Source organism: Piliocolobus tephrosceles, chromosome 3 (assembly GCF_002776525.5).
Source record: "Piliocolobus tephrosceles isolate RC106 chromosome 3, ASM277652v3, whole genome shotgun sequence".
NCBI classification, from domain to species: domain Eukaryota; kingdom Metazoa; phylum Chordata; class Mammalia; order Primates; family Cercopithecidae; genus Piliocolobus; species Piliocolobus tephrosceles.
Genome location: NC_045436.1, coordinates 20,018,250 through 20,043,760, shown reverse-complemented (window position 1 = coordinate 20,043,760; position 25,511 = coordinate 20,018,250). Strand labels below are relative to the sequence as shown.

General features: G+C 35.7%; 1 protein-coding gene across 5 annotated transcripts in view; it reads left to right on the top strand.

The window, feature by feature from the left end:
• CLCN3 (chloride voltage-gated channel 3) overlaps positions 1-25,511 on the top strand; it is a 101,585-nt gene that overhangs the window by 41,158 nt on the left and 34,916 nt on the right. For 4 of the 5 annotated variants that reach the window (XM_023228927.3, XM_023228961.2, XM_023228944.2 and 1 more), the window contains 3 exons: positions 17,245-17,402; positions 23,391-23,490; positions 24,782-24,969. In XM_023228927.3, the coding sequence (XP_023084695.1) occupies positions 17,245-17,402; positions 23,391-23,490; positions 24,782-24,969 (446 nt within the window). Of the gene's footprint in view, positions 1-3,913; positions 4,021-17,244; positions 17,403-23,390; positions 23,491-24,781; positions 24,970-25,511 lie in introns of those variants that run through there. The other variant, XM_023228951.2, reaches the window with a different exon arrangement.

Here is a 25,511-nt window from a genome sequence, read left to right as displayed (position 1 = left end):
AATAGTGACTGTTCAAATGTCACATTATTTGCTAGTCAGTAATTAAACTGTAAAACAAGACAGGCTATATTTTCCTCATGCTATTAGAACATTTGGTTGTTAATGATGATAGAATACCTGGGCTTCAGAAATTTAAATTCCTTTTGTGAAGCTTAATAGTCTTTGACAGAACTTACTTATGGACTGTCTCAGTGTAAAATATAAAAATAATAAGAAATAAGTCAAAACTTATGTGAAAGTAGGCATGGTTACTGATATTACCAAAACGTAAGCTTTTTATTTCTATTATGCTTTCATAAATAATCCTTTAAGAATCTTGCTTAGGATCTAAATCAGTCCCAGTCTTGGCAGCTCATTTAGGTTCTTTATCCCTTGATGAGACTTAATCTATTAATATAAGCCATTGTTATTGAAAGTAACATTGTGTATGTGTAGTTGAGATAAGTGAGTTATTAGGCTTGCATGTCTGCACTGTATTACCTCAAACATACTGTAGTATCCTAGTGTCTATGCGTAAGATGTTATATGTTTTCTGTAATTTATGACCCGTTGTAGCCATGGGTCAACACAATGGAATTGATGGAGACAGGGAGCTAACAGATCGAAAAAACTGAATCAGCTTCCCTGTGAGGAAGAACAAAACTACATAATGATTAAAATTGATCTTCAGGCTGATAGTGAAGAGGCAGATAAAGTATAAAATTGTGAAGGATATCAGTAAAGTAAACATGAATCTGTTTAGTAAATCCCTGCGTGGTATAGCCAGGGATTTGTTGGGTAAATTGAATTTAATACTACTTTTCAAGGTGAGATGGTAAATGGTGAAGCTTCCTACTTAAGTAAATAATGTCAAGTCTGGAAGTATAAGTAGATTCAAAATAGAATTAGTTTAATGTACTATTGATAGATTAGAAATTAAGATGACATTTCAGAAATAGCCATCTATAGGGGTATATTTCCTATATAGAAACAATCAAGCTTTCTCAAAAGGTCTCTTCCTTTTTTATCAGGAAGAAATGCTTGGCTTATTTGGACTGTTAGTTTTACACTTTTTCTTCTTAATTTGTTCAAGATGTTTAAGTAGTTTTGGAGGTCAAATTTCTTTCTTCTACCAACCCTTTATAATGGATTTGATCTTTTGGGCCTGAGCCTCCATTTACTCCATGAGGGCCTTTAACAATTATTTAAATATTTAATTGTTTCATTCAGAGTGAGCATATATATATACATATATATACACACACACACGTATATGACACTACTAGGTGCTGTGGAGAATTATGATAAAAATAGTAATATTAATAATAGTTAATATTTATTAGAATTTCCTGTTAGCTGGATACTATTCTAAGTGGGGTTCTTTTTTTTTTTTTCTTAAGAGAGAGGTATCACTCTTTCACCCAGGCTGGAGTGCAGTGGAGTGATTATAGCAAACTGCAGCCTTGAACTACTGGGCTTAGATCCTCCTGTCTCACCCTCCTTGGTACCTGGAACTGCAGGCATGCAACACCATGCCTGGCTAATTTAAAAAACAAATTTTTTTTTTTTTTTCCCAGAGAGAGTCACACTATGTTGTCCAGGCTGGTCTCCAACTCCTGGGCTTAAGTGACCCACCTGCCTTGGCCTCCTAAGTAGCTGAGATTACAGGTGCGAGCCACTGTGCCTGATTTTGTTCTAAGTGCTTTATGTGTATGAAATCATTTAAATCCTCATCACAAGTTTATGAAGTAGGTACTGTTATAATCCCCATTTTCTAGTTGACAAGACTGAGGTAAGGAATTGTTAAGGAAAAGTCAGAATTCCATCCAGATATTTGGCTCATACTCTAATCATGAGGCTAAACTGATTCTCACTACATGTATCTTCATAGTAACTTGTGTTTTAAGTCTGATAGAGGCATAAAAAAAGCAAACATAATCCTGAGGAAGTTAGTAAATTTCTAGTGAATGATAGAAATGATAGAAATTTCTTCTTCCTGTAAAGTCCCGATGTTCTTTAAACATTTAATTGTTTCATTCAGAGTGAGCATATATATATATATACACATATATATACACACACATACACGTATATGGCACTACTAGGTGCTGTGGAGAATTATGATAAAAATAGTAATATTAATAATAGTTAATAAAGTCCCAGTGTTCTTTGGGACTTTAGGGGAAGAAGAGATGAGTCTCCTTTTGACAGGTGTTATCAAAGTAGACTGTTCTCACATACACAAGGGAACGCAAGTTCTTTTGGGCATTCCTGGTGGATATAATAAAATGAGTAAATGCTGTGACAGGAGGAAATGCCTAGTATGTTGCTCTTGGATTAGTTTTGGTACAACAAAGACAGTTTTGTTGTGAGTCACTGGAGAGGGTAGTGTAGAAAGGTGGAAGTTAGAAGAATGGCAGATCCTACAGGACTAACGATGGACTTAAACCACAAAAAGTATAGCTTTGCCGTTGAAATAGAAGTTTGGAATCTTATTGTTTCAAGTTTCTCCCTGAAATTATTTCTTGACATTCATTAGCTCAGCAATGTATCTAAATAAAGCTTTTTTGGGTTTCTAATATAATAGAGGTTTGTTCCTTTTTCTTCCCTCTGAAAAGTATCATTTTTTGCACATTATTTGAAAATCCAGGTGTTATATGATGTTCTTATTGCCAGAGGAACATTCTGTAGGCTCTTTGTAAAATGATTTTAGGATTCAGATACTTACTATATTTTTATTGGCCCTAATATTTTATCCAACTGGAAAATTAAACCTCTTCTTAAAAAATTAATCCATCTAAGTGTCTGTAAATTAAAGGAACAACTAAAGATTGTTTATTTGGTGTCACAAACTCCTTATTTCTACAACAGCAGTGTAAAACAAAGCCTGTTTTTAAATGTACTTTTCCCACAGTATCTGAATTTCAAATCTTCAATAAAATGTGGTTCATATTACTACCTCTAGCTTGATTTTCTAAAAATAGCTGACACTTCAGTATGGTTAATTTTATGCCATCTCATGGCTTGTCAGAAATGCTTTGTATGAAGATTTCAAAGTGTGAACAGATTTCCTGCCTCATTGATTAAGTTTGTAATTTTGGCTGTTTTCCCAGCATCGAGGTTTCTGCTTTGTGTTTATGCAGGAGACTGGTAGCTTAAATTGTACTTTCAGGTTTTGTTTCGTGTTTTTAAATTAACATATGTTTAATTTCTAGTTTCTTTGTAGCCTTTGCAACTTTAATTAGGTCATAAAGTGGATTTATTCTGATTTCTCTAATAAATTTTATAAATTTATGAAATATAGCAAATTTTATTAATCTTTTTATTCATGTATTATACAGCTCATCATATATGCAGGCATAATAATTAAATTTGGAACCTGTTTCCAGTTACACAGATGTCTTAATGTCCCCCTTATTATCTCTAACTAAGGATGTAGCTTTTTAATTTGAGGTGGCAACGGAACAGAAAACAGTAAATTGAGTAATGGGCTTAGTATTGCTGCTGCCTGGTTGCGTATCTTTGGAAAACTTCTTTGGGATTTGGCATTAACTTGCAAGTCTTTGCAGTTTAGACAGTTAAATATGACTGAATGACTGAACAAATTTTAATAGCATATGCTTCTTTTATGCTATTCATTTACCCAGTAGACATTTAATTGACCACCTGCTAAATATGAGGCACTATTCTTGCCGTTACCTTTTTAATCTTTGATTTGGAGTCTGCTAACATTCTGGAACTTCCACTATCAACTTATAACGTTTACTTTCCCCTCCCTTACCAGGAAGGCCATTTCTTATCAGTACGGTCGCAGAGAGAGAGAAAAAAGAAACATATGGGGCTAGACTTCCTGCTCTTAACATACAGAAGCAAATAGGTTGTGAAGGAATATATGGTATTTTGGATTTCTACCTTCTTCCTTCCGTAATTTTTTTTTAAAAGGTTCATATGTTTTGTCTGTGTCTTATGTAACAGTAATCTGTATTATGAACTTAAATGACAAGGATCACCATTTCACATCTTTGGAGATTGATCACAGAGGTAACAAGGAACTCTTATTAAATAACTATATGCATTATTTTTCATGTAAAACCATTATTTGGATAAACCCCTTTGAGAAAAGACTTAGGCTCCTACCAGTGTCACTGTGATATTTACTAATAAGCTCAGTTTAAAGTGCAGCAATTAAGGTTTTTTTGTTTTGTTTTGTTTTGTTTTTTAAAGTTCAGCAAATATATGTGGAAAGCTTGTGGGTAAAATTATATTTGTATTTATGGGAAAGCAGACAATTTTATTAATGCCTATATTTTTCTAGTTCAGTGTTTGTCAAACTTCAAGTTTTAACATGTTGATCATGAAACCAGTTGAATTGTGACCAGTATTTTAAAAGGAAAGACTAAAAAAACAAAGTAAAATATCAGTATATACCAACTATTAAGAGTAAGCATTGTTTCTAAACTTTGGTTTTATTTAAGTACATATCTATATACTATGTCAGTGAGAAACATATCTCAATTTTTTTTTGCAAAAACATTTCAAAAGCTAAAAATTAGTTTGAAAACCTGTTTGTAAGTATACCTGGGGTAAAGGTACACTTCCTGTGGCATAAGATGTTGGGAACAACTGAGGTTGAGAATGGGGATGCACTATTATCATAAACTTCTGCTAAAGCATAAGGATGTGAGTGCTGGGAGCAAAGCAGTGCTCACCACTTCTGCAGTTTTGCATTGCAGCATTTTAAATAATATAGGAAAAAGTGAACTGCAACCAAAGGCAAAGAGGGATAGTGATGGTGAAGAGTAAGATTGTATTTATTGTCCAAAGGCTAAGTGCATATACATATGTGTTTGGGAGAAGGCATCATGTAATAGTTCTTAACCTACTCTGAGAGAAGGTTGTCCACATTTCTTAAAGTATACATGTAAACCAACAGTGAAATTAGTTTAGTGACTTGAGAATCAAAGTGCTGGAGTTTGAATCCGTGTTCTCCTACTTGCTAGCAGTGTGACCTTGGGCCTGTTTAACTCTCAGCATCTTGTTTTCCAAATGTATAAAGTGGAGATAATAGTACCTGTGTCATGTTGTTGGGAGTATTATATGAACTAATATATATAATGTCCTGAGAACGATGTCTGGCACACATTAACTTACTCAATTAAAATTAGCTATTCTTACTGTTATTATTAGACATGAGCTGGATAACAGTGACCTCTGTCTGCATGGGAAAGATTATTTTAATTCTGATGTAGTTCAGTTTATCTGTTTTTTTCTTTTCTCTCTTGTGCATTGGTGTCATATCTCAAAAACCACTGCCTAACTCAAGAACACAAAAATTTACTCCTGTATTTTATAGTTTTAGCTCTTTAGATCTAGGATCAATTTTTAGTTAATTTTTATATATGGTATGAGGGAGAGATACAATTTCATTGTTTTACATGTAGCCAGTTGTCCCAGCATCATTTATTCAAAAGACTATTCTTTCCTCACTAGAAAAAAATATATCTTTTTTTTTGAGATGGAGTCTTGCCCTGTTCCCCAGGCTGGAGTGCGGTGGCGCGATCTTGGCTCACTGCAAGCTCGGCCTCCAAGGTTCACGCCATTCTCCTGCCTTAGCCTCCCGAGTAGAAAAAATATTTCTTTAAAGAATAATGAATACTTTTTTTTTCTTTTTAACCACTGTCACTCAATTGGAAAAAGAATAATGAATAATTTTAAATCATTTTCCTACAGGTAAATTTAAGTCTTTTTGTTTAGATTACACATATTAGGAAATAATGGATTTGTATTTCCATAGGTGTGCTTGATCTTTATAAAGTTCCCTGTCTCTGAAAAAAATAAAATAAGGCAAAACAATCTTCTTAATAGAGTTATTTTTGCGAGAAGGTTGCAAGCCAGTTTTCGTTCATCGATTGAATAATTTTTCCTGCTTGCTGGAGATATTTCAGTATTGGTAATGTCTGAACTATGAAATTCATGAATCATGCATTTTAAGAATTTGTTTCTGTGTCCGTACCAGGCATAATGAATTAAGTTACCTGTTAAAAAAATTGATTTTTGCTCAATATACAGTTGTAGAAGAACTTATGTCCAAATTTTTAAGACTTTTTTTCATTTTGAGATGGATCTCACTCTGTCACCCAGGTTGGAGTGCAGTGGCGCAACCTCTGCTCACTGCAACCTCCACCTCCCGGGTTCAAGTGATTCTCCTTTCTCAGCCTCCCAAGTAGCTGGGACTACAGGTGTATGCCACTATGCCCGGCTAATTTTTGTATTTTTAGTAGAGATGGGGTTTTACCATATTGACTAGGCTGCTCTTGAGCTCCTGACCTCATGATCCACCCGCCTCAGCCTCCCAAAGTTCTGAGATTACAGGCGTGAGCCACTGCGCCCAGCCAGACTTTCGTTTCGTTTTGTTTTTTTGGCTTTCTTTGTCATATTGTTAGTCTTTTGGTTAAGCAGTATTATAACTTAGTCATATGAGTAATATAATGCAGCATGCTGAAGTGTGTGTGTGGGGGGTTTGTTTTTGGTTTGTTGTTTAAATAGATATGAGATCTCACTGTGTTTCCCAGGCTGCCTTGAACTCCTGGGCTCAAACGACACAGCCTCCTGCCACAGTATCCTGATTAGCTGGGACTACCGGTGTGCACCACTGCACCTGGCTTTTCTGATGAAATTTTAAATACTCAAATATTTGAGCAGAAATAATAGCTTGTGTTTATTGTTTTTCTACTCTTTCTACTATTTGTCAAGTGTAGTATTGAATGTTTTACGTAATGTATCTCCAGTCCACATACCATACTCTAGTAGAAGTGGGTAACAAAACCAAGGTACTCAAAGAGGTTAATAAGTAACTTGTGCTAGATCACAGAACTAATGGGAAGCAGAGCTGGAATTTGACTCTAGGTCTTTCTGACCTCAAAGTGTAGTAAAGTCATGGAATTTCTCTACTCGGCCACCTGGAAGAAAAGTGATCTTTTTTCCAGTCTTTTCTGTTACTGTTTTTCAGCCAGGAGATAGTAGGGTTGGGTAGTAGAATAGTAGTCACGGGCATCTGGTAGTCAGCCCTCCAAAAAAGTTTTTAATTTTTTTTTTGTCTTAAACTTGGCAGTTACTTTCAGGTCATACTTTCTTATCATCCAAGAGCTGGATATTTAGGTAACAGGAACTATGGAATTATCCTATGTCCTCTTGAAGGTTCAGCTATTAAAATTAATTGGTTCAGATTACCACTGTGCCAAGATTTACATTTATAGGAGCCACAGTTTGATTGATCTAACTTGGATCTGTGTGTTTTCTTTAGCTGGGGAGGAGAAGGTAGCTTGATTGATACCTTTACCAGACCTGCATGCAGTGAGGGACAGAAGTTTCCTTAAAAATAATTGGGTTCTGTTATAGAAAGAAGGGGAAGGAGATACCAAGTGGGCAAAACAATCAGGTTCCATTATATAAATAATAACCCTAATGTGAGGATAATAAATGGATAATGTGATTATTTTAAGGTTGGAAATATACCTGGTTATTAGTATTGAATATCTGGTAGTGGGGTTGGAGAAAAATTCGAGAATAAGAAAAGACTTAAAATTGTAAAAATTAATTGAAAAAGAGGATGGCTGAGCAGATACATATATGTTAGATAATGTTCATAATGTTAAACCAACCTGAAGATTTGTTTAAATTGTAGTATGTAGCCAGGTGTGGTGGTGCTTGCCTGCAGTCCCAACTACTTGGGAGGCTGAGGCAGGATGATTGCTTGAGCCTAGGTTTGAGGCTCTAGTGAGCTATGATTCTACCACTGCTTTCCAACCTAGGTGGCAGAGCAAGACCCCATCTCTAAAAAAATAAAATAAAGTGAATAAATTATAGTATGTTATGACAAATACAGTTACCTAAAGTCACTGAAAATATGCGTGTACTTTTAATGATGTGACATAATTTTTAGGAGGTATGAATGAAAAAAATCAACTTGTATGTGTGGCTAATGTGATCTTACCTATATCTCACTTATAGAAAATGTAAAAGGTTCAAGCCAGTCACCACTTTAATAGTTCTAACTCTCTTGATTCCCTTTTTTCTCCTCCCCAGCAATCCTCATGTAGTTAGGTAAAGTTGGTTCTTCATCTGGCTTATTGCAGAAACCCTTAGCCTGTTTACTTAAAGCTTTTTGAAACCCAGAGACCCATCTTTTGAATTCAAAAGTTTTGACTATTAAGAATCAGTCTTTTTGTATGTTTGTTGGCTGTATAAATGTCTCCTTTTGAGAAGTGTCTGTTCATATACTTTGCCTACTTTTTGATGGGGTCATTTGTTTTTTTTCTTGTACATTTGTTTAAGTTCCTTATAGATTCTGGATATCAGACCTTTGTCAGATGGATAGATTGCAAAAATTTTCTGCCATTCTGTAGGTTTCCTATTCACTCTGATGATAGTTTCTTTTGCTGTGCAGAAGCTCTTTAGTTTAATTAGGTCCTATTTGTCAATTTTGGCTTTTGTCACCATTGCTTTTGGTGTTTTAGTCATGAAGTCTTTGCCAATGCCTATGTCCTGAATGGTATTGCCTAGGTTTTCATGCTTTTGGGTTTTACACTTAAGCCTTAAATCCATCTTGAGTTAATTTTTGTGTAAGGTGTAAGGAAGGGGTCCAGTTCCAGTTTTCTGCATATGACTAGCCAGTTTTCCCAGCACCATTTATTAAATAGGGATTCCTTTCCCGTTGCTTGTTTTTGTCAAGTTTGTTGAAGATCAGATGATAGTAGATGTGTGGTGTTATTTCTGAGGTCTTTGTTCTGTTCCGTTGGTCTGTATATGTGTTTTGGTACCAGTACTGTGCTGTTTTGGTTACTGTAGCCTCGTAGTATAGTTTGAAGTCAGGTAGCATGATGCCTCCAGCTTTGTTAATTTTGCTTAGGATTCTCTTGGTTATACGGACTCTTTTGGTTCCATATGAAATTTAAAGTAGGTTTTTCTAATTTTGCGAAGAAAGTCAATGGTAGCTTGATGGAAATAGCATTAAATCTGTAAATTACTTTGGGCAGTATGGCCATTTTCATGATATTGATTCTTCCTATCCATGAGCATGGAATGTTTTTCCATTTGTTTGTGTCCTTTCTTATTTCCTTGGGCAGTGGTTTGCAGTTCTCCTTGAAGAGGTCCTTCACATCCCTTGTAAGTTGTATTCATCATCACTGATCATTAGAGAAATGAAAATCAAAACCACAATGAGACATCATCTCACGCGAGTCGGAATGGTGATTATTATAAAAAGTCAAAAAACAGTAGATGTGGGTAAGGCTGTGGAGAAATAGGAACGCTTTCACATTGTAGGTGGGAGTGTAAATTAGTTCAACCATTGTGGAAGACAGTGTGGCAGTTCCTCAAGGATCTAGGACCAGAAATGCCATTTGACCCAGCCGTCCCATTACTGAGTATATACCCAAAGGATTATAAATCATTCTGCTATAGACACATGCACATATATGTTTATTATAGCACTATTTACAATAGCAAAGATTTCGAACCAACTCAAATGTCCATCAATGGTAGACTGGATAGAGAAAATATAGCACATATATACTGTAGAATACTATGCAGCCATAAAAAAGATGAGATCATCTCCTTTGTAGGGACATGGATGAAGCTGGAAGCCATTGTTCTCAGCAAACTAACACAGAAATAGAAAACCAAACACTGCATGTTCTCACTTATAACTGGTAGTTGAATGGTGAGAGCACATGGACACAGGGAGGGGAACATCACACAAGGAGGCCTGTCCGGAGGTGGGGGACAAGGGGAGAGAGAGCATTAGGACAATACCTAATGCATTCGGGGTTTAAAACCTAGGTGATGGGTTGGTAAATGCAGCAAACCACCATGGCACATGTGTACCTGTGTAACAGACCTGCACATTCTGAACATGTATCCCAGAACTTAAATTTAAAAAAAAAAAAGAATTTTTCTCCTCTTTGGGTTTCAGAAGCCTACATTTGAAACTGGGATACCATAATATTGAATCATGTTCTCCATGCTCTGCTGTGTATTTCTTTTCCTATGGCAATGGATGTCTCTGACTGAATTGGTGCGGGGAAGGTGTGTGGAGGGGTCAAGAAAATAGCGTGAAATAAGGAAACTTGCTTAGTCTTTCCTAGAGATATTCCACTACAGCTCCACTATGGTCTTCACAGGTAAGTGAGAACTGCATATGCTTTGAGAAATGGGAGGTCCAAGGCAAATCCTGTCATTTTAGGTTAGTGACATCTAACTGTGGCCCGGCACAGTGGCTCACGCCTGTAATCCCAGCACTTTGGGAGGCCGAGGCAGGCAGATCACGAGGTCAGGAGACTGAGACCATCCTGGCTAACACGGTGAAACCCCATCTCTAGTAAAAATTTAAAAAAATTAGCCGGGCATGATGGCGGGCGCCTGTAGTCCCAGCTACTCAGGAGACTGAGGCAGGAGAATGGCGTGAACCCGGGAGGTGGAACTTGCAGTGAGCCGAGATTGCGCCACTGCACTCCAGCCTGGGCGACAGAGCGAGACTCCGCCTCAAAAAATATATATAAATAAAATAAAATAAAATAAAACCTAACTGTAAGAAGAGCTTTTACTGAGGAGAGAAAGAAAGGCATAATCAAGGAAGCTACAGTCTCACTACTACCTTTATTTCATGCTAAGGACCTCTCTTTGTCTTCTAGAGTTTCCTCCAGATATCAGTTTTACAAAAGCAATCTTTTTCCTAATTAACTTTACTAATTTTATATATATATGTGTGTGTATATATATTTTTATATATGTGTGTGTGTATATATATATATTTGTGTGTGTGTGTGTGTGTGTGTATATATATATATATATTTTTTTTTTTTTTTTTTTTTTTTTTTTTGAGGCAGGGTTTCACTCTGTTGCCCAGGCTGGAGTGTAGTGGTGTGATCTTGGCTCACTGTGGCATCTGCCTCCAAGGCTCCAGCCATCTTCCCACCCCTCAGCCTTCTGAGGAGCTGGGACTACAGACGTGCACCACCACACCCAGCTAATTTTTATATTTTTAATGGAGTCGTGGTTTCACCATGTTAGCCAGGTTAGTCTCAAACTCCTGGCCTCAAGTGAGCCGCCTGCCTCAGCCTCCCAAAGTGCTGGAATTACAGGTGTGAGCCACCACACCCAGCCTTTGAAATATTATTTTAGGAAGAAAGGAGGAGGTGTACTTTATGTAAAAGAGAACTTTATGCTGTGACAGTACCTAAAAGATACATCCTTTATTCATGTGTAAGATGAAATTGAGAGGTAAAATTGGATATACTGTTGCTTTAAAAAAATTTTTAACATACATGATTTTTTGTACTTATCTCATTTTAGCCTATATAAGTTATATCTTTTTTGTTTTTTTGGTTTTTTGGTTTTTTTTGAGACAGAGTCTTGCTCTGTTGCCCAGGCTAGAGTGCAGTGGTGCAATCTTGGCTAACTGCAACCTTCATCTCCCAGATTCAAGCGATTCTCCTGCCTCAGCCTCCTGAATAGCTGGAATTACAGGTGCCTTCCACCACACCCAGCTCATTTTTGTATTTGTAGTGGAGACGGGGTTTCATCATCTTGGCCAGGCTGGTCTTGAACTCCTGACCTTGTGATCCACCCACCTCGGCCTCCCAAAGTGCTGGGATTACAAGCGTGAGCCACTGCGCCCGGCTGTAAGTTATATCTTATACAAATCTAGGTTTCAGAGAATTATATGCAAAGAAACAGTGCAATAGGATTATTTTAAAGCCATTGTTATTGTTAGAAAACATAATACCTTTAAAATTTCACATTAGAAATACAGTGACTTCTCCCCAGTTTAGGATAGAAATTTTTCTTTTCCTCCCCTTCTTTATACTATTCAGGTTTCCATGTTTGACAGAACAAATTATAAAATTTATAAGAGAAATTTTTTATAAGAGAAATATTTGAAATGTCACATACTAAAGTAAATGTTTGGATGTTTGAAAATTTTCTGGTTTTCAGAGATTTTGAATTGCTGAATCGTTCTGTAAATTGAGATGTTAAGAGTAGTTTCCACAGAGTAATTATTTGAAAGTCACTGAAAGCAAGACACATGTCTGATGTAAATGTGTATTGCACTACTGTACCTTTTTATACCTTATAAAAGTGAGAACAGCAGTCTGTACTTTTCCACTTTGTCATTCATAAGTCTATTGGAGAAATGTATGTTTTGTTTGCTTATTATCTTCATGCTGCAAATAGCCTGGAAATTCTTTAAGTGGGGCTAGCAGTGTATTATCGATACATGTTAAGTGGTATAGAAATTTCACTTTTTATTTTTTGCATAAAGAGAATAAGATCAGTAGTCCATGTTTCTTCAGCTCTACCCAGAGAAGGGCAATGTAGGAGGGAAAACGAAGTTTGCAAAGTATTTCATAGTAGGCTTTTTCTTAAAGAAACTTCAGACTTACAGAAGTTTAAAAATAGTGGAAAGAATCCCATATACCTGTCACCCCAATTCCTGAAATGTTAATATTTTACCACATTTGTTCATTATGTCTCTATTCTCCAAGTACTGTATATGCCATTATATGTAATAAGTAGCATTTTATATAGATACAGGGCATGTATGCACTATATATTTTTTTCTGAGCCATGTAAAGAGTAAAATGCAGATGTAACATGCTTTTATTCCTAAATACTTCAGTGTGTATTCTCTCAAGAAAGGGCATTTTCTTCTGTATAGCTACCGTACACTTCTACACTTTTCAAAATCGGAACATTTACGTTGACACCATACTATGACATAATCTGCAGACCATTTTCCAGTATGCCAGTTGTCCCACTGTGTCCTTTAGTACAAAAGAAAAAAGGTTTTTTTCTGGTCTAGGAGCTAATTCTGCAGCACATGTTACATTTAGTTGTTTTAATCTAGAACAGTTCTTCAGTTCTTTATCTTTCATAATCTTGACATTTTTGCAGAGTACAATCCATGTATTTTCCAGAATTTGCCTTAGTTTGGGTGTATCTGGTTTTTCCTTATAAGATTCATTTTATGCATTTTTGGTCAGAATACCACAGAAGTACTGTACATCTTACCAGAAAGCCATAAGTGGCTTTTGATTCTTCCCTGAAAATGCATTTTCTAAATGATCAGTTTTAATATTATGTGGAAAGCAGAGTCAGAGATTCTCACATATGTCAAGATATTATAAGTGTTCCTTATATATTTATTCTCCAATTGCTTTTTCTCAAGAAAATGTGTGGCCTTTCAGGTAGCTTTTACAAAGTGGAAGTCACTACATAAAATTAGGATGAGGGGGGCGGGGAAGAGCTTTATTAAAGCTTTAAGTTTAAGCTTTTGAGTATGTATTGTATGTAAATGAACATGGGCATCATGATGCAGGGATTGGGCCTTTAAACCTTTGGCCAAGAATGGTATCAATTATTATTATATATATTTTTTGGAATACTTCTGTTAAAACACTCAAATCAGTGTGCTACTCTCCTTTTAGAAGTTTTATACCTTTCCAAGGTACACTTTTTTTTTTTTTTTTTGAGACAGAGTTTTGCTCTGTCGCCCAGGCTGGAGTGCATTGGTGCAATCACAGCTCACTTCAGCCTCTACTTCCCAGGCTCCAGCAGTCCTCCCAGTTCAGCCTCCTGAGTAGCTGGGATTACAGGTGCACACCACCATGCCCAGCTAGTTTTTGTAGAGATGGTGTTTTGCCATGTTGCCCAGGCTGGTCTCCAACTCCTGAACTCAATCTATCCGTCCCCCTTAGCCTACCAAAGTGCTGGGATTACAGACATGGACCACCAGTCCAGGCTTCCAAGGCAGGCATTTAAAGTAATAAATAAGGAGATAAGCGAGAACCCTGTTGGACCTGGTAGAAGCAAATAAACATTTATTAGTACTATTACATTGTTTAAAATATTATCCCCTTCTATATTCATGTCTGTTCTTACTGCCTCTTAGAATTATCAAAAAAACCTACTCTATAGTTTGTTTGGCTTATATCTTGAGGGTAATAAAATTAGTTAATAGTATTGGCATCGTGGTTCTTTGTGCATTCCTCCCTTATCCCACCCCCACATTGATTTCAAATGATCTCTTGCTCTAGTCTAAGAATGTTTATAGTGATTACGAAAAGTTCAGATTCTGGCTTTAACATATATAATTGTTTATTTATCTGTAAACACAGGAGAATGCATTTGTTTAAACCAGAAAGATGGCAAGAGTAGTCTGGTAATTTTGCTCCATTCCTTAAAAGTCCTATAATAAAATAAACATATCTTGTGTTTTATTTTTACAGTGTTTTTTTAAACATTAGTATAGAGTGCCACTTCTTATATTCTATATCAAATAATTAGTTACATTTCCAATAATAAACTCTGGGTAATTTTTGGCATTAAAATCTGCATTACTAAATAATTTGAGGATATAATTTATAATCACTTATGCTAAAATCACCTATTTGAAATTATGTGTGAGGTTTTCAAAGTTCATAGTGCTTTGAAAAAAATTTAAATGTTTCTTTGTTTATCTTTATTATAAACTGTAGCATATATCATACAACTGTCAAGGATGCTGATAGATACTTAATATTTAAAGGTGACTTGTCTAAAGTTACTCAGCTGTCCAGGACTAGAATCTGGGCCTTTTAGTAACAATTCATTGCTCTATTTACTTAATTGATGATTGGATTCATTAGAATTTCTCTATTTTCATAGCTGTCTCCATGGTTCTATGAAAATACTGTGTTTGCTTATACATATATGTATACCTGTAAATACAAAGTAGAAAATGAAAGTTCATTTTCTGCTTTTGACACTTCTAATCCCCAGCGATAACCTTTATTAATATGTTGTCTCATGTTTGGTCAAACTGTTTTCTCTATATTCTGTGTATTACTGTATAAATTTTGCACAGTAATTTGCATATTAAAAATCCTAATCTATACCTGGCCCTTTTTAAAAAACTGCCATATATTGTAGCCAGTTTTTATGCCAGTATATATTGATCAACCTTATTCTTTTTAACTGCTGCATTATATATAAATTACATGATTTCATTCATTACCAACAGATGAGACATTTCCATTGGTTTGAATTTTTCAGTATTACAAAATAGTGGTTCAATTAAATATTTAAGCCTTTGCGCACTTGTAGAATTAATTCCTAGAAGTAGAACCCTTATATTTTGATAGGTATTTCCAAATTGCTTCCCAAAATACTTGTATCTCTTTACTTCCACTGTCAAGTCAAGTCTAATAATTTTCACTTGGATTATCATATTTCTTACCCAGCCTGTTTTTTACACTCTAAATTCTTTTTATTTTCTTTTCCTTTTTTTGTGAGACAGCATCCTCCTCTGTGGCCCGGCTGAAATGCAGTGGCGTGACAACCAACGTGGGCTCAAGCAGTTCTCCCAACTTAGCCTACTGAGTAGCTGGGAGTGCAGCCACGTACCACCATGCCCAGCTTTTTTTTTTTTGTTTTGTATTTTTAGTAGAGATGAGGTTTTGCCATGTTGCCCAAGCTGGTCTCAAATTCCTGAGCTCAAGCAATCCACCCATCTCAGCCTCCCAAAATGCTAGATTACAGGTGTGAGCCACTGCGCCTGGCCCAAACTCTTTTTCTAACAGTAAAATAAATTGTCTTTTACAGACTATACTCATATATGTTTCTTCTTTCAGAAGTAGGTGTTAAGTGTATCTAACATGGAATGTATAACTGTAATTCTCATTGTGAAACCATAGCCTAATTTATTTCAAATTACAATTTAAAATTCATATTTTTTAGGAAGTTTTCTTAGATTAATCCACCTAGTTCCAGGTGCTATAGTCCCAAGATTTCTTTTTTTTTGTAACAAATTAAATATAAGTAACATGACTAGAATTGTAGTCAAAGAATATTGGAACCTTGGAACTTCAGTATTTGAACTTTATTTTGAAATGTAATTTGTTATATTATAAAAATATATTGCATCTGGAAGTCAGGAGTAGTTTTTTTTTTAATTATCTTTGTATCTGCTACACTGTAAAGTGCTATTTATATTTAAAAAATTCTTAATAGAAGTCTTCAGTTGTAAAGTCTATCAGCCATGTGCAAAATCCTGTCCTTCACCTGTTTTGTAAATAAAGTTTTATTGGAACACATTCAGACTCATTCATGAACATATTGTCTATGATTTCTTTTGTGCTACTATGGCAGAATTGAGTTGTGGCAACTGTGTGGCATCCAAAGCCTAAAATATTTACTCTCTGGCTCTTTGCCAACCCGTTTTAGATTATAAGCACTTTGGCATTAATATGTTTTTGTTTTCTTTCTGTAGCACATAGTAAGATGTTCTGCCCACATTGTGCATAATTTATGGGTTTATTCAAGGATTTATGCAAGTGTAGCTGCAAGAAAAAAAAACCTAGAAGTGAACTTGCTAGATTGAAGAGCATCTGTGTATATTAAATTTTATTAGCTTTCACCTTCCCAAAGGGATTATTCCATTTCATACTTAAACTACTAATTTTGTGATAGGACTTCTTTCTCCAAAGGTTTGCTAACTTAATGCATTCACACACTTTATCTTTACTAATCTGATAGAGGGAAATGATATTGTGGATTTGATTTGCGTTTCTTTTTATGTGTTAGATTGAACTTATTTTCATATTTAAAAGCCACTTGTATTTCTTTTTCTTGAGCTATCTTTTAATGTCCTTCCTGATACATTTCTCAAGTCTGTGATACTCATGTAAGATATATGGTGAATATGTGTCAGAGGTTTATTTGACTCTAATGAGGAAACCTGCCTGATGACAAGGCTGATTGAGAGGAGGATGTGTGAGATGAAGTGTATATCATCAGTGAAAGAAAGCAAATTCTTACAGGGCAAAAACAAAAACCACCACTCTAAGGGTTATTTTTTCTACTGGATGGAATTCATTTGCATTTTACCAGATAAAAATTACTATTTTCAATTTATTTTTTACAAGTCATTTTCTAATTTTACAGAGTCTATTCCCTAATCAGAATAGTCTTCAAAATTCTCCAGAGCATCAGGTGACTATTATGCAGGCTAATTGTTGACACTCAGATTTAACTTTAAAAGGACATGCCATAATATTTTGGCCTTATTTCCAAGTTTTGGATAATTTTTCTTAACATTTTTCTCTAACTGAAATGATTTCAAGTGATATTATTTCTGCATGACTTAATAATGAACTTCTAAGAAGGTCACTTAGCTCACGATTGTGTCTTCTAAAACATACTCATCTTTCCTTTTTTCTTGTATAGGAACTCATTATACAATGACAAATGGAGGCAGCATTAACAGTTCTACACATTTACTGGATCTTTTGGATGAACCAATTCCAGGTGTTGGTACATATGATGATTTCCATACTATTGATTGGGTGCGAGAAAAATGTAAAGACAGAGAAAGGCATAGACGGGTAAGTGTTTTTAGTAAAAATTTTTAAAAATATAGTGCATAATTAGATCTTTTAATAATGTATTTCTGCCAGTGATCTCAGGCTGCCAAAATATGTTTACATTTAATATAAGTAAATGTCTTCATTTCATATGTGGTACAGGTTTTTTTCTTCTTCTAGGTTTAATTTTTTTAGTTTACTTATACCCTGTATCTTTCCAGAAAGGATTTCAGGTAGCTAAAAAAACAAGGAAATATAATAAGAAGACAAAATAAGAAGGAAAGGGAAAAATACAGCACAGGAGTTGGGGGGAAGAACAAGCCAAGTTCAAGATATGGAGATCAGCATGATTTTTGCCTTTGAGCAACCCACCAGCTAAGGCAAAAAAGGAAACTCATTGCATAACTCTTACCCATGGAAAAAGAAGAAATCTACTAGGGGCAGATAGTTTTGTGGAATTTTGCTGTTTTCTTTTACCTCTTTTCCCAGTATTTGATTCTGAGATATTTCTCAACTTGGATCCCAAATAAAGCTTATTGAATGTTGTAATGTTTTAGTGTTGTTTTTTTTTAAATGGCTTTAACATATAAAAGTACAATTTATGGATCCTTTTTGTTTGTGGTCATGACTTACATTGATAATGTAATCCAAAATACATTTTTTATTTATTTATTTTTGAGACGGAGTCTCACTCTTCTGCCCAGGCTGGAGTGTAGTGGTGTGATCTTGGCTCACTGCAATCTCCACCTCCTGGATTCAAGCGATTCTCCTGCCTCAGCCTCCTGAGTAGCTGGGACTACAAACATGTGCCACCATGCCTGGCTAGTTTTTATACAAAACACGTTTTTTAAAAAAAAAAAAAAAATTTTTTTTTCTTTTTTTTTGAGACTATCGCGCGTTCTGTTGCCCAGACTGGATTGCAGTGGTTCAATCTTAGCTCACTGCAGCCTCTGCCTCCCAGGTTCAAGCGATTCTTGTACTCAGCCTCCTAGTAGCTGGAATTATAGGTGTGTGCCATCATGCCAAGCTAATTTTTGTATTTTTAGTAGAGATGAAGTTTCTCCATTTGGCCAGGCTAGTCTCAAACTCCTGGCCTCAAGTGATTGGCTGACCTCAGCCTCCCAGAGTAGAAAATCTTTTTGAAAAATAAAATTCCAAATCTCAAAAGGCCCTATATAATTTTGGTATTGGAAATTTACTTGTCGATGACAATGACTATTTACACAAATTATAAGCTTCCATATTAATGTATATGTGTGTGAAACCTGAAATTCAAATTATGTTGTTTATGATAGGTACAGCTTCTGAGATTCATCAGATGATATTTACCTTTAGGGCATATCTAAAAATAAAATATAATACATGAAATCAGTGCTTTAATCTAATGATTCTTAAATGTTTTGGTCTCAGATCCTCTTTAAACTCTTAAAAAATATTGAATAGCCCCAAGGAGCCTTCGTTTATGTGGTTTTTATCAATGGATATTTACCATATTAGACACTAAAACTGAGAATTTTTAAAAATAAAAAATAGTAACATAGTATATAACATAGTATCTGTGACACTATGTTCATAAAATTTTAGAGAAAACTGAGATCAAAGGAAACCAAAACAGTCTGGTCATAGTGGCTCATGCCTGTAATCCCAATGCTTTGGAAGGTTGAGGCAGAGGATCGCTGGATCCCAGGAGTTTGAGACTAGCCTGGACAAGTTTGGAGACTCTATCTCTACACAACAAAGCAAAAATTAGCTGGGTGTAGTGTCTTGTGCCTGTGTTCCTAGCTACTCGGAAAGCTGAGGTGGGAGGATCCCTTGAGCCTGGGAGTTCTAAGTTACGGTGAATTATGATTGCACCGCTGCCCTCCAACCTGGGTGATAGAGCAAGACCCTGTCACCCTCCAAAACAAACAAAAACCACTTTTTTCTCTGAGTATGTAGATAGTTAGTGTACAGTCCTTGAAAACATTGCAAATGGTATAGCAATATATGAAGTAGCCAGTATGTGTCCTAGCTAATTTTATCAATCATCTCTCTTCCTAGACCAATCAAATATTTTTCAATATTTTGATCCATGCTTATTGTATAAATGAAGTTTTTTAAAGCTGGAAAATTCCACACATTTATATACTTACTATTGTTCTTAAAAATTATTATTATTATTTTGAGCAGAGTCTTGCTGTGTTGCCCAGACTGAAGTGCAGTGGTGCAATCTCGACTCTCTGCAACCTCCACCCTCCAGGCTCAAGCAATTCTCGTGCTTCAGCCTCCCAAGTCGCTTGGATTACAGGTGTGCGCTACCACGCTGGCTAATTTTTGTAGTTTTAGTAGAGATGGGGTTTCGCCATGTTGGCCAGGCAGGTCTCAAAGTCCTGGCCTCAAGTGATCCACCTGTCTCAGCCTCCCAAAATGTTGGGATTACAGGTGGGAGCCACTGCTCCCGGCCTACATTAAATTTTAAAGTGTTTCTATGTCAGGCCATATACCCAATCTAATTCTTTTTTTCTGTGAACTTTTTTGTTATGCTTGTAGCCTTCCTACCCCAGATGATTTCGAAGCAAATTGACATTCTGTAATTTCAAATATTACTATTTCAGTATTTTACAAAATGGTTGCAGTTTACTTGTTGTTCCTTTTTTATTTATTAGCTTGCATATTTCTATAGAGAGTTTACCCCACATCAACCATTTGGATTCCCTGAAATAAAGATGGTACAGGAAAGGGAGATACCTTGAAATACTAGTTCCTTAGCATCCTCAAAGTTGACCAATGAGATTTTTTGCTTGTTTGGTTGTTGTTTGTTTCTGTGTCTTCATGGACTCATGGTTTTAAGCATATTTGTGTTTTAATCATCATTGTTATTATTCTTATTGATGTTCATGTTATTCCATTTTAGATTAGTGGGAGCTTATTTAGTTTGCTATCTGAGTCCTTTGTCATGTCCTTAGATAATCCTAGTCCTAATCCTGATTCATCATAGACATTTCCTACAGCAAACCTGGAATCAGCCATTTCGCCAAGGAGCTCTCTGTTTCCATTGAAGGAAAATATAATATAGGTACACTGGGCATTAGGTGATACTTGTTGCTTCTGGGTTGGCTATTGTTTCTAGCCTCCTAAGTGTATATGACTCTTCTAATTTGAATTCATGACCGTGGGGCTAAACCTCTAGTTCTTAAATTTGCTTTTCCTTTAAGTCATGCCAAAAACCTGAACATCACAAACATAGTCATTTCATTTACCCCATAATACACACATACAACATTGTCAGAATAACAGTACCAACACCATCTCCAACAATATACCTACTGAAATATTTTAGGTAATCTGCCTCCAGCCTCCCGGGTAGCTGGGACTGCAGGTGCACACCACCATGCCTGGCTAATTTTTTTTTTTTTTTTTTTTTTTTTTGAGACAGAGTCTCGCTGTCTCCCAGGCTGGAGTGCAGTGGTGTGATCTCAGCTCACTGCAAGCTCCGCCTCCCGGGGTCACACCATTGTTTTCCTGCCTCAGTCTCCCTAGTAGCTGGGACTACAGGTGCCCGCCGGCACGCCCGGCTAATTTTTTGTGTTTTTAGTAGAGACGGGGTTTCACTGCATTAGCCAGGATGGTCTCAATCTCCTGACCTCGTGATCCACCCACCTTGGCCTCCCAAAGTGCTGGGATTACAGGTGTGAGCCAGTGCGTCTGGTCTTTTTTTTTTTTTTTTTTTTTTTTTAAAAGAGACTGGGTCTTCCTATGTTACCCAGGCTGGTCTGAAACTTCTGGCCTCAAACCGTTCTCCTGCCTTTGCTTTCCAAAGTGCAGAGATTATAGGCATGAGCCCCTGCGTCTGGCCTATCCTTTATTTATTCCACCACAGTTACACCTACAAATTACTTTGTTGTAAAGTCCCTTGGAATAGTTTCTTCTGTGGCGTTATGTTACCAGTTAGATACACCTTAGATTCATTTAACTTTATTTCCATTTTTAAGGTTTGTTTTTTAGATTTAGTTTTGTTTTATTATACATATATGAAGTATTTCCATGGTTCCAAAGTTAAATGTACAAAGCAGGTATGTTCGAAGAAGTCTAGTTTCTTTCTCTGTCCCATCCAACCCATTGTCTTCTTCCCCTTATTATAATTTGCATTTATACCTTTATGGTTTATCTTCTGATTTTTAAAAATATAAGCATGAATATTTATATTCCTGTCTTTTAGCATACTTTTAGCCATCTTGCTTTTTTCCTGCATAATACTACATGTATCTCATCCTTTTTAAATTACTGCAGAATTTTTCATTACATAGGTATACTGCAATTTATTTATCTGATGCTGTATTGATGAATATTTAAATGATTTCCAGATTTTAGGAATGGTGATGATTGAACTCTCTGTACGTATATCTTTTCTACTTGGTACACTCCGTCAAGCAACTATTTAAGTGACTGACTGGTGCTGTGCAAGCAGTTATATAAAGAAAACAGTGGTGACTCAGTCTGAAAACGGCTTAATGTTATCATGTTTTCTTATACATTATTTTTATTGAGGAAAAGCAACATGGAGTTTAGTGATTATTTTTGAAAGAAATAACCTATTTCTAATTCTAAAGAATGGTTAATATCTGTGTTTGGTTGCTTATAGGGTAGAAGGGATAAAATTGCCTTTTTCAACTTAGAACTTACTGTGTCATTTTAGTGGGGCATTGTGACTTCAGATAGACCCGATGCTTGAAATAGACTGGGTCATTGAATTCCAGTTGTAGCCCTCCTTCAGAACAGTTGAGCACTGAAGTCCTGGGCTGAAAATATGGCTTTTTTTTTGAGATGGAGTCTAGCTCTGTTGCCCAGGCTGGAGTGCAATGGCATGATCTCAGCTCACTGCCACCTCCACCTCCCGGGTTCAAGTGATTCTCTTGCCTCAGCTTCCCAAGTAGCTGGGATTACAGACACCCACCACCACACCCAGCTAAGTTTTGTATTTTTAGTAGAGATGGGGTTTCGCTGTGTTGGCCAGACTGGTCTCGAACTCCTGACCTCGTGATCCACCCGCCTCGGCCTCCCAAAGTGTTGGGATTACAAGCATGAGCCACCGTGCCCATCCGAAGATACGGCTTTTTAAAGCAACGATCTTAGTAGAACAGAAGAGAGGTGCTGACTAGTAAGGAATTTAGGTTTAGAAGTACATTCTTAGTAAGAGAAGTGAGACTTACCTTCTTGTGTTTTAGTATAGTGAGATCTGGATCAAATCTATTACTCTTGTTAATCTCCTAACTTCCTACACTATATTCAGTAGAGGACACTTTTGCCTTACACAGTAAAGAAAGAGCCTCTGGTTCTACCAGTGGGATCGGAGCTCTCCAAACCTGCATATTAAAAGGCCTACAAGTTTTGGGGAGTCCGTTTGTCCACATGATTATTCTATAATACATTGTATTTATGGACATCGTATTATTATACACAGATCCTGTCTTTTAAAGAACATTATAATCTACTTAACTGCTAGGACCAGAGAATGACTGATAATTCAAACCATATTGTCTTATAGAAGACATATGTACAAGATAGTTATGTGTACCAACTGAAGTTCAAATTTGATTCAATTTAAAACAATCTAGGTCAGATTTTATATAGCTTGTGGACCCTTTGTACTCAAATCTCAAGGTTCTTATTAAAATGCAGATCTTGGCTGGGCACGGTGGCTCACACCTGTAATCCCAGCACTTTGGGAGCCGGAGGCAGGTGGATCATTTGGGCTCAGAAGTTTGAGACCATCCTAGCCAACATAACGAGGCCCTGCCTCATTTATTAAAAGAAAAAAACTTTTTAAATAAAAAGTAAAAGCAGATCTTGGGTAAAGACATGTAGTCTGGTTTACAGGTATAAATAACTGTCTGTAATGTAGTGATTTTGCCAGAGACTAGTTCAGAAATTACTGTTCTGTGTATGGTAAATGAGAAAAATTGCTAGATTCTAGAATTGTGGCTTCTATTCATAGTTGGAAAAATGAAGCATAAACATTTCTAATTTCAGATCAACAGCAAAAAGAAAGAATCAGCATGGGAAATGACAAAAAGTTTGTATGATGCGTGGTCAGGATGGCTAGTAGTAACACTAACAGGATTGGCATCAGGTAAAGAAAATTTTTCTAGAAATCCTTCTTTAGTTAACAGAAGTATAAATTGTTCTTCCCTCCTTCCCTCAATTTTTTCTCAGGTACCGTTGGATTTTAAAAAGCATTTGTTTCTCTTCAAAAAATCTTAAATATAAGACTAAGAGGCAGGAGGCTTCCACGTTTAGTCTTGGCTCTGTCACTTTACGTGTTTATCCAGCTTGGTTGATCTTTCTTGACTCAGTTTCTGTATCTGTAAAATAAGTGTTTTGGATCAGATGATCAATAAAGTATCTTTTGATGTTAACATCATAATAAATAGCTAATATTTATTGAGTGTTTCCTATGTGTCGTACACTGTTCTAAAAACTTTATATGTATTTAAACCTCACCGCAATCCTATGGTGCCAGTGCTGTCATTATCACCATTTTACAGATGAGGAGACTGAAGCAGAAGAAAAGTAACTTAGTCTGACTGAGGTCATACAGCTTAGTAAATGGCTAAACCAGGATTTGAATTAAAGTCTTCTAGCTCAAGACCTATCCCCTTCATCATGCTATGCAGCATGGCCACAAAGTTTCAATGTGTGAGATTTTAAGAAAGCTGTTAAGGACCTGAAAACAAGTATTAAGCACTGTTATAATCACTTTCAGCTTCCATGATGGCAGATTATGTTCAGAAGACCATAAAAATTAAAATTTTTGTAGAGAATAAAGTACTGATAATTCTCACTGGCATACATAATAATTTTATGGCCTCTGTGTATGTAATCCACTGATCTTTTTATATAAGAAGGACCCAGATTTGACCATAAATTTGTGTATTTTTTATATTCTCCCTGTAAAATAATCTTGATGTACGGTTTTCTGTAATTTAAGAGAAATATAAATATTACTTCTGTGAGTTTCAGGAATTATTTCTAATGGACGTTAAATTTTAATGAGATTGACATCATTCATAAGTCTGTTAATTATCGATTGAAAATTAGACTTGTGAACCTCCTGCCAAGTAGTTGTCTTTTGAAGATATTTTAGTATCTTTTAAACACTGTTTTTCCGATCACAATTAATTTGAATGATGTAACTTTTTAAAATTCCAAACAAAAATAGCAATTTTATTGTAAAAAAAACTGTTTACAGTTTTAAAATATGTTTATGACTAAAATTTGAAGATCTTAAATTTATATATAGTTCATAAATGACCCTTTATTTAGGAGTCTCCTGCTTTCCACTTGCCTTCTAACTAGATTGTTCTCGACTCCCAAAAAAATTGACTTTTTTTTTTTTTACCGTCCCCAACATATTTTTACAGGGGCGTTGGCCGGATTAATAGACATTGCTGCTGATTGGATGACTGACCTAAAGGAAGGCATTTGCCTTAGTGCGTTGTGGTACAACCACGAACAGTGCTGTTGGGGATCTAATGAAACAACATTTGAAGAGAGGGATAAATGTCCACAGTGGAAAACATGGGCAGAATTAATCATAGGTCAAGCAGAGGTAAGTCTTGCTTTGTTTCAAGGTGAATTAATAATTGATATAGCAAAATGTTTCCAGTTCATTTAATTATAGAATTAATCACATATTAGATGATTGCATACACATTAAATGGATCCACCCTCAACACATTGCAGCAAGAAAGAATTAAGTGCAGTATTGTTTCAAGAAGCTTTCGTATTGGTTAACTACATAGTCGTATAACAAATCCTCTGGATTGTGATGCAAATATATTTGAGCTGTAGTAGAAAAGAAGTGATAGTTATTACAGTAAGATCTGTGTAAAGTTACTAAGAAGTCAAGTTATTAAAACTAATGTATTACTAAGATTGGGAAGTTTGAGTTATGAAAGTATGATTATCAAATAATTTAGTAAAATCAACCTTTTGCATAGAGATACATTGAAGACAGCAGAGATTTTTATTTGTGGCATTATAGCATTTACATGATCAATTTACTATGATCTACAAAGAACATTTTAGAACTTAGGATATTATATGTATATTTTTTACATGATGACGTGAATATATTTTTTTAAATTTTGT